The sequence below is a fragment of the Sitophilus oryzae genome, unplaced genomic scaffold, assembly GCF_002938485.1.
Source record: "Sitophilus oryzae breed Bouriz unplaced genomic scaffold, Soryzae_2.0 scaffold_395_pilon_pilon, whole genome shotgun sequence".
In the NCBI taxonomy this organism is placed as follows: domain Eukaryota; kingdom Metazoa; phylum Arthropoda; class Insecta; order Coleoptera; family Curculionidae; genus Sitophilus; species Sitophilus oryzae.
Window position 1 is genome coordinate 736782 of NW_022146968.1, and position 9028 is coordinate 745809.

Sequence of the window (9028 nt, forward strand, 5' to 3'; positions counted from 1 at the left end):
AACTGATTTTGATCCTGGCACTGGTACCACGATTTTCTCTTGTGTTCGACTTAATTGACATTTTCCAATAACTATCCCACGTTATGTGCAACTGAGGCGTGTTTTTGAATTCTGATAATATGTATGTCAAGAAACATCTGTTTTTTCGAAAGAGATCGTGTCGGAAGTGGGATTTAAAAGATGTATCAAACCACCACCATCGACTACTTATACTACGACTACTTACTTGTGAACTCCGCTCCACGCATAGTTTTATTATTTTTGTGTTTTAAATTTTTGCACAGTGGCAAAGAGATTTCATACATTTTGAATGTAAGGTTAAGTTTTTTCTCGTATATACTAATATTTTTTGTAAAATATAAGAGTGTGAATTTATCATGAGCTATTCTTGCTGTACCTTTTTTTTGTCAAAGAAAATGCCAGATGTAAAGTTAAGTAGTTGAATATGATAAGGCCGAGAAGTGACATTAGGTAGGAGGTTGTATAGGATTATGGCCACTGTTAAGTGAAAACAGAGATTTCAGTAAATTATGATAAGTTGCTGTTTTTTTGTTTGATTTTTGTATACATCAATAATTTTAAAAGGGCCTTTATAATTAGATTGTAATTTCCTATTGATCCCTGGTTTAATAATCTTGTTTTGAAGGTAAACATAATTGCCTCTTTTGAATTCGTATTGGTTAATAGATTTGTCGTAATAATTTTTTGATTATTTAGATTTAATATTTTCGCGAGCTAGTTCAAAACTTTTATTCAATTTAAATTTTCTATAAGAATGTTTCATAATTTTTTTTATAAAAATTTAAGAGGTAAAAGAAGGTAGGAAGAAAAAAATAAAAAGAAAAGTAGGACTTTCCTTTTTATTTTTTCCTTCCTACTAGGAATCCTAGTATGAGGCCTATATGTGCCTTGTGTGAGGTTCTTCTGATCTAAGCAGTTGAAACTCGCCAATTCTTGATTGTGATCGTTGCAAGGAACTTTCTTTTCTTGCCTTTGCAGATCCTGTTCGCAGCGCTAAAATTGTGTTAGATACCTTCTTCTTGATTGGCAATAAAACAATTTTTATTCTTCACTTTGATTTTATTTTAAACTGATTCTCGAAGAGAAGGAGGAGACTGTTACACGCGTAGAGGATAAACTAGAATGTGATTCCTTTGGGAACGTTTTCGTATATATCTAGGCTAAGGTTAAAGTTTATCTTTCAACCGTTTCGTTGGTAAGAAAATTTTTTGGGAAGAGAAATAAGGAAATCATTCGATAATTAATTTAGACAGATTCAAGTGTTCAGTGATAAAAATGTAAGAAAAACAGAACTATAAATTAGATAATTAATTGGTCTATTTGGGAACTTTGATGATGATCATCACTGTCGACGTTAAGTGTTAAAATAGATAAGTGGATTACTATTTTTAAAAATAATTCTTACATGTTGATACAAAAATATATTAATAAGTGTAAAAGAGGACTCTCTTACGGAATAAACTTAGTCATATTTAAATCTAGAATGAATGGGATTTTTTTTCAGCTTAAAGCCGGTTTTAACGACTCGGGACGAAGTCGGGATGATTCTTATCAACGACCTAATCATCCCAGTCATCCACAACCAATTAGTCAACCACTGAACTGTAGATGAGATAGACATATTAATTATTGGAGGAATAATAGCAGCCATACTCTGCTGGTATGGGTGCTGCAATTCGAGCAAAGCAGATTATCGAAGCAGATGGGAAGGAAGTAAAAGTAGGTAAAATTATCATCTTGAAGAATAAGATCTACTTTTCAATCATATTTTAGGTTGAGTAATACCTGTTTAGTTAGTACCTGTAACAGAGGATAAATCTGCATTTTTAACAAGCAGTAGTTGGTAACAGTGGCAACTAACAATAAATAATTGGTATTTCTATTCGGATTTATTATTTAATTCTTTTTCCAGGCACCCCTATGTATAATCATGGCAATTATATTGTTAAATTAGGGAATGTTGCACCTACATGGTTATATAAAAATATGTTTAAAATAAAATAAAATAGAGAAATACTATGACTGATATATAAATGTGCTTCATTTTCCCTAAATAATCAATTGTAAAATATTTAGCTAAATTAGAGATAAAGTAAAGATTATATTGATATTATAAAAGTAAAAGAAATAATGAAAGAGAAAAAGAAATATAAAGTTTGTAATGTGTATATGTTAAATATATATAGCTGATCGAAATATGAACCAATAGTCTGAGGCGACACAGCTGCTCGCGATCTTTTGATATTTTGACACATACGAGTTCTAAGTTCTGACTTGTGACGTTTGAGAAAGCCATGTACAAAATCTTTTCCCGGAAAATTGTTTTTAAATTTAGGTATAGTTTTACCTCTACTATCAAGATAGGTTTTCACCATTACTCTGAGATCATACTTATCCAGAGGATAACCCCAATCAGCACAGGTGATTAATTGTTTTAATATAATCTCCTCCTCTGTCTTTGTTTTGGTTTGAATTAAGTTGCGTCTTTTTTGCAGATCAAAAATATAAGCATTCAAATCTAGTATATAAAAAAATATAACAAAAATATTAATAATAATAACAGAAATATAAGTCAAAATAATTTTTTCAATAGTTTCTTACAACGTGGATTTAGATATATTTGCACTATAAATATATCTTCCATCCTCTAATCGGAATAACCTCAACCTTTCATTCAATCCCTTTTCAAATGTATCATACTCAGTTTCGGCTCCCTTTAAAAATATATATTTTCAACTGCTTTTTTATTTTTTCGAACTTCAGAATGACTGCTGATTTTGAAGGGTTTTTCAAAGGAGTTGAGTTTGTCCTCCTTGTGTTTTTAAATTAGGGTTTTTGAAATGCCCGGAAAGAAGTGAGTAGTGGATTTCATATTACATGCTTGCATCTCTATATGACATTCCAGTTTTTATTTCATTTAAGGCGCGTTCAAGATTCTCCTCATCTGTTCTTTTGTAAACCTTGGATCTTGGATCGTGTTTATAGTCGCGTATCGTGGTTATATATTGGTTATTCTGAAAATAATATGAGAAAATATCGTGAAAAGAAACAGGCGGGTGAATAGAAACAACGGGTGAATAAAAACAGTGGGTGAATAGAAACAGCGGGTGAATAGAAACAGCAGGTGAATAAAAACAAAAGTAGGGTCAGGTTTTTGGAAACAACGCGCTGGGAGCTCAAGTTGTTAAAATATGATGATTTCGGAATTGGTTACGTTAATGAGACATGTTAAGGTATATCAGGCATGAATTGCAAGCTAGTTACTTGATATTTACCTACCTTGAAACATAAAGTTTTACCGGAGACTTAAACGCGCCAAAATTACAAGTTCAACTAAATGACAGTTATTCAGTGTTGCCAATAGTAAAATTATGCAAATGCGTGATTTTAGATTGTTAAACCTGTCGTGAATTTATTAATGCAAAAAGAGCTTCCTGGATTAAATTTAAACAAGTTAGGTTTTTTTTTAAAAAACAATGCAATTTTATTTCTATTGCCCCTCCAGTTTCTATTCTCCCCATTTTACGGTATGATATATGACAGAGAAAGTTCTACATTTTAAAACCTTTTTATTTCCGTGATGTAGGACGTACATTACAAGGAATTGGTTCTTCAAAGATGTGTTCTAGAGCAAAATTTTCTGTTGCCACGCTCTTTCTGGGCGTGGATATCGGTGGTCGCTTAGGTTGTTTTTGATATTCTACCATCCTTATAGGTCTGGATGAAGATGTGGTGGAATCGTTTTGTGGAATAGAATTCGCTATAAGTATTGCTATAACTGATGGTTGTAGCTATTGATACAAATCCAAGAATTACATCCGGGTCGGCAGAAAATTCGTCTTGGCCAATTGGATAGTATACATCGGCACCTGTGGCAACATCACCATAGAACTGCTAATATTATGGCAATTGTAGCTAGAATTCCGAAAGCTGTGTTGTACCATTTCGAAGTTGATACGAAGAATGGTTGTTTTAGTCGTTCTTTTAAGTCTTCATCGAATTGTTGCAGCTTACTTTGGGCGTGATGTAAATAATTTAGGTTAAGGTTTGTTAACTTATGGGTTCCATTTCTTCGGTGGCAATGTATTTTTGCTCTTGAATGCAGCATTCGTCGTTAGAAATGTTGATATCAGATATATAGTTTGTATAATTTGTAGACTGGTTCGAGGAAGCTATTAGGATCGTCGATAATGTGTAGCATTTGCATTTTGGTTCCAGTGTGAAAATGGAAACGTTTTTCCCCCGAAGCATCGGCACTCATGAAGAGGTTTGCATTCTGGGGAAAAATGCCGGACGAATTGTGGAGATAACTTAGCCACCATTTCAGTTCCGCTGAAGCGGTCAGAGGAAGCACAACATTTTTTCCCGGCTCGTCTTGCGGCAGACGACGCCGACGCACACTGGGGTATTTAATACTGATTGTTAACCAAAATGATTATAGGCGCATTTTTTAATTGAAATCGGTATAGCAGACAAAACTATGGTAAAAACAATTAATAAAACATATTTTTGATAAGATATTAATTTATTAGTTGAAATTATTGTACAGGGTTATTAAAAATACTGCAATTTTAAACATCCTTAAAATCGCTTGAGCTGCATTTAAAAAATTTGGTACCCGCGGGTTTTTGGACATGTGGAAGTGAATAGCGATATTACTGGTCCTATTGTCATATTTCCCAGTATGGCGCCACATGTCGTAATTTTGATATATTTAATGAAAATCCCATTTTTTTATTTCAGTGAGTTGGGTGTGCTAAACCTATTGGAATCCTAATCTAATCTAATTCGAATCTTTAGTAATGATTATAAAATTACTACGTATAGTGTAAAACTAGAAAATGTGACAACAGTGTCGACATTATTGTTAAATTTTGTATGCATATAAACCTCTAGGTACAATTTTTTTTTTCGTAAAAGTACATCCTGGATTGCTATTGGCTCTATAACAATTTAAATCCAGCTAGTTTGGGTTTTACCTAAATTCTATAACGAGTTACAAGAACTTACACATTTTATTTTATCTTGGTTCAGCCATTATATATAATCTTTTACCCTAAGTTTATTATAATATACTATTAAAAATATGTACCTTATTTTTACTAACAATATAGAAAGCATCGATGAGAACAAAATTGTAAATTATTACGATCATGTAATTTAATTAAACTGGAATTGCATTAGTTTAAATATGTTTAAGTACCTACCTGGGCTATTTATAGTGATCTAGTAGTCACTTGGTATTTTTATTTGTTAGAAAATGCGTAATCTAACAATAAGAGCAAAAGGTTATCAGTTGTGTTTAAAGTCATAAATACACAAAAAATATGTTTTACTTTTCAATCAAACATCAATTTAGATGTATCCTGTAATATTTTAGAGAATTTGCTATAAAATATTATCGAAATAAAATACTAAACTTTTCAAAACCTCGTTTAATACTATAATAATACTATAATATACTATAATAATAACTACTATTGCGAGAGATGTGCCTCTAGTGACTCTACATGCCACAAAAAACATGGAATGCTCCCGCCCATAAACAAATATAGATACAATATTGTCAGGCTTACTTTAATTTATATACATATTACATCACACTTCCCTCCTACAAAAAAAAACTAATTATACATTAAACGTTGCACTGGTTTCACTAAACGTTTTGGCCGATTTTCACTGAGATCAGAATTAATATTTTCAACTTTATCAGGAGATGGTGAGTTTACAATCGAATTTTCTTGAGAAATTCCCTCATTATGACTTACGCCTTGTTCATCAATTAATTTTTTAGAAATAGCTGATTCATTAATAAAAAATTTCTTTATCTGGTTTAAATGACGCTTCCAAATAATGTCATTTAATGAAGGAATTTTTACCAAGTACATACCTTTTCCTATTTTTTATAAATTTTACCACGTATCCGAGTAGGTTTTTGGACATTTCTGTAATCCTTAACTGTAACATTTTCATTAATACTAAACTGCATAAATCTATTGCCTCTATGATAATATTTTTGTATATTTTGCTGCTTAATGACTTTATTTTTTACATTAGTAGAACTCGCACAAAGTTGATTATCATTTTCAGGCAACAAATTACTAAACCTAGTACGCACTTTCCTATTAAACATCAACTGCGATGGTGAAACACCAGTGCAATGAGGCGTATTTCGAAAATCAAATAGAAAATTGCATAATAACCTATTTAAATTATTCTCTACTTGAGTACTATTACTAGTTAGAGCGTTTTTAAGTGCAGTTTTAACTGTTTTTACCGCATTTTCGGCGGCCCCATTTGAGGAAGGATGAAAAGGAGGTGAAGTTTTATGCTTAATATTGTTCATACACAAAAAATTTTGAAAATCATTGCTGCAAAAAGTTTTTGCATTATCTGTAACTATAAATTTGGGTAATCCAAATCTTGAAAAACAATTCCTTAAACAGTCGATAGTTACCTTGGAGGTTATAGATGTTACTGGAAAAACTTCCAACCATTTAGTGTGACTATCAACTATCACTAAAAACTGTTTATTTAAAAAATGGCCCCATGAAATCGACATGTAGTCTTATACAAGGTTCTTCTGGCCAAGGCCAAGTGTCAAGAATTGCCTTGCTAGGGCTTTTCTTATACAATAGGCAAGAAGGACAAGCGGAACAAATATTTTCATGTCCTTGTCCAAACCTGGCCACCAGAAATATGACCTAGCTAAACTTTTAGTTTTAACCATTCCCATGTGTGTGGAATGCAAGTCTTTTAGAATTTGTTTTTGAAAAACACAGGGAATAATTATTCTATTGTTCCACAATATACACTCTGATTCAATGCTTAACTCATATCGAATGCGAAAAAATGGTTTTAAATTACCGGAAATATTTTGTGGCCACTCTGTAAGCAAAAATGTTTTTACCTCACAAAGAGTGCTGTCTTTTAATGACGCATTTTTAACTGCCTCAAAATTAATCGGAAAATTAATCGGAAAATCATATTTTGGCTAAAATAATTTATAAACTTCACGTCAACATTTTGCCACTCGAAATCAGAATTTTCCGAACTTGATAAAGGCATTCTCGACAAACAATCGGCATAATTTTTCTCTGATTTAACAAATTTAATATCATACTGATAATTTGAAAGAATGACTGCCCAACGTCTCAGTCTACTTGCTGAAAATTGTGGAATAGCTTTTTCCGGATGAAAAATTGTCGTAAGAGCCTTATGATCAGTTAACAAAGTAAATTTGCGACCATCCAAATATTGATTAAATTTACAAACAGAAAAAATTATGCTTAGTCCCTCTTTTTCAATTTGACTAAACTTCTTCTCAGAATCTGAAAGAGTGCGTGAGGCAAACGCGATGGGCTTCTCGCTGCCATCCGCATAAAGGTGAGAAAGCACACCCCCAATACCATAATCGCTTGCGTCGGTACTCAAAATAATAGGTAAGTCTGGATTATAATGCACTAATATGGGTGCTGATGTAAGAAGATCTTTTATTTTTAAAAAACTTGGTCACATTCTGGTGACCATGCCCACATAACATCCTTTTTAGCAAATAATATAAAGGATGGAGCAGTGTTGCCAGATTAGGCACAAAAGAACCATAATAATTTATAAGACCTAAAAAAGATTTTAATTGCGTTACATTTTGGGGCTGTTCTGCATCTTTTATGGCTTTTATTTTTTTGTCTGATGTATGTAGTCCTTCTTTATTAATAATGAAACCCAAATACTCAATTTGATCTTGGAAAAAACTACATTTAGGTAATGAAATTTTTAAACCTGATTCCTGCAGAATTTGCAAAACCTTTTTTAGCCTAATTAAATGCTCCTTACGATTACATCCAGTAATTAAAATATCATTAAGAAATACTACTGTACCGTCAAGGCCTTGCAACAATGATTCCATAATTTTTTGGAATTTAGCAGGTATACTTGCGATACCAAAAGGTGCCCTATTATATTGATATAAACCTTTGTGAGTGGAAATTGTCATCAATTCCTTTGAAGATTGATCTAAGCAAATTTGTTGATAAGCGTTAGATAAATCTAACTTGGAAAAATGAACGCCTTCTTGTAATTTGACAAAAAGTTCATTGATACGAGGCGAAGGATATTGATCAATTTCGATGTATGGGTTAACGGTAACCTTAAAGTCACCACAAATTCGTACTGAACCGTCTTTTAGTACAGGAACGATAGGTGTTCCCCTGCGACTGTAATTAACGGTGTAATGACCCCACTTCATTGTCTTCAAAACACCTCGAAAAAAACACTAATTAAACTTAATCGACACAATCGTGGGTTTTTCAGATAAAATCAGAGTTTAATATGAAACCCGATTTTACGTTCGTCGCCACTGTACTATTTTAGAGAATTTTAAGCTATAAAATATTACTCTCCTGAAATAAAATACTAAACTTTTCAAAACCTCGTTTAATACTATAATAATAACTACTATTGCGAGAGATATATACATGCCACAAAAAACATGGAATGCTCCCGCCCATAAACAAATATAGATACAATATTGTCAGGCTTACTTTAATTTATATACATATTACATTTATTTTTATTGCAAAAAATTTTGTGTGCAAAATTTAGTAAGAAGCCAGTATATTAATATTCTATACCTCTTATATGTAGAACTGGCACATATTCACTAAAAGTACCAAAACACATAAACACATCTATGAAAAATGTATACAGCGTGTAACAAAAGTAAAAAAAAAAACGGCGAAATAATCTCAGATATCACTCAAATAAATTACTTAATTTTGTTCACTTATGTTTGAAATTATGCCACATCCAATAGCGAGGTAGGTAACAAATATATTGAGAATCTTACACAGATTTTGAAAATGTCATAAAATTCTTTTATAACAGAAAAATGGCAAACTTGGCATCCATGTAGATTTCGCCATTGAATGCGGCATCGGCATTCAATGGCCGATGCTTAAGTACCCAAAATTTAATTCAGGTAAGTAAAGTTAAATACTATTACTCA

At 32.0% G+C, this 9028-nt stretch overlaps 1 protein-coding gene across 1 annotated transcript; it reads right to left on the reverse strand.

Annotated features, from left to right (window-relative positions):
- Nucleotides 1-2894: 2894 nt before the first annotated feature.
- On the reverse strand, nucleotides 2895-8269 carry LOC115885503 (uncharacterized protein K02A2.6-like). Its single transcript, XM_030904449.1, has 3 exons — nucleotides 7667-8269; nucleotides 3615-3812; nucleotides 2895-3035 (listed from the first exon to the last, which is right to left on the reverse strand). The coding sequence occupies exons 1-3, from the start codon at nucleotides 8267-8269 to the stop codon at nucleotides 2895-2897; spliced, it is 942 nt and encodes a 313-aa protein (XP_030760309.1).
- Nucleotides 8270-9028: the final 759 nt, after the last annotated feature.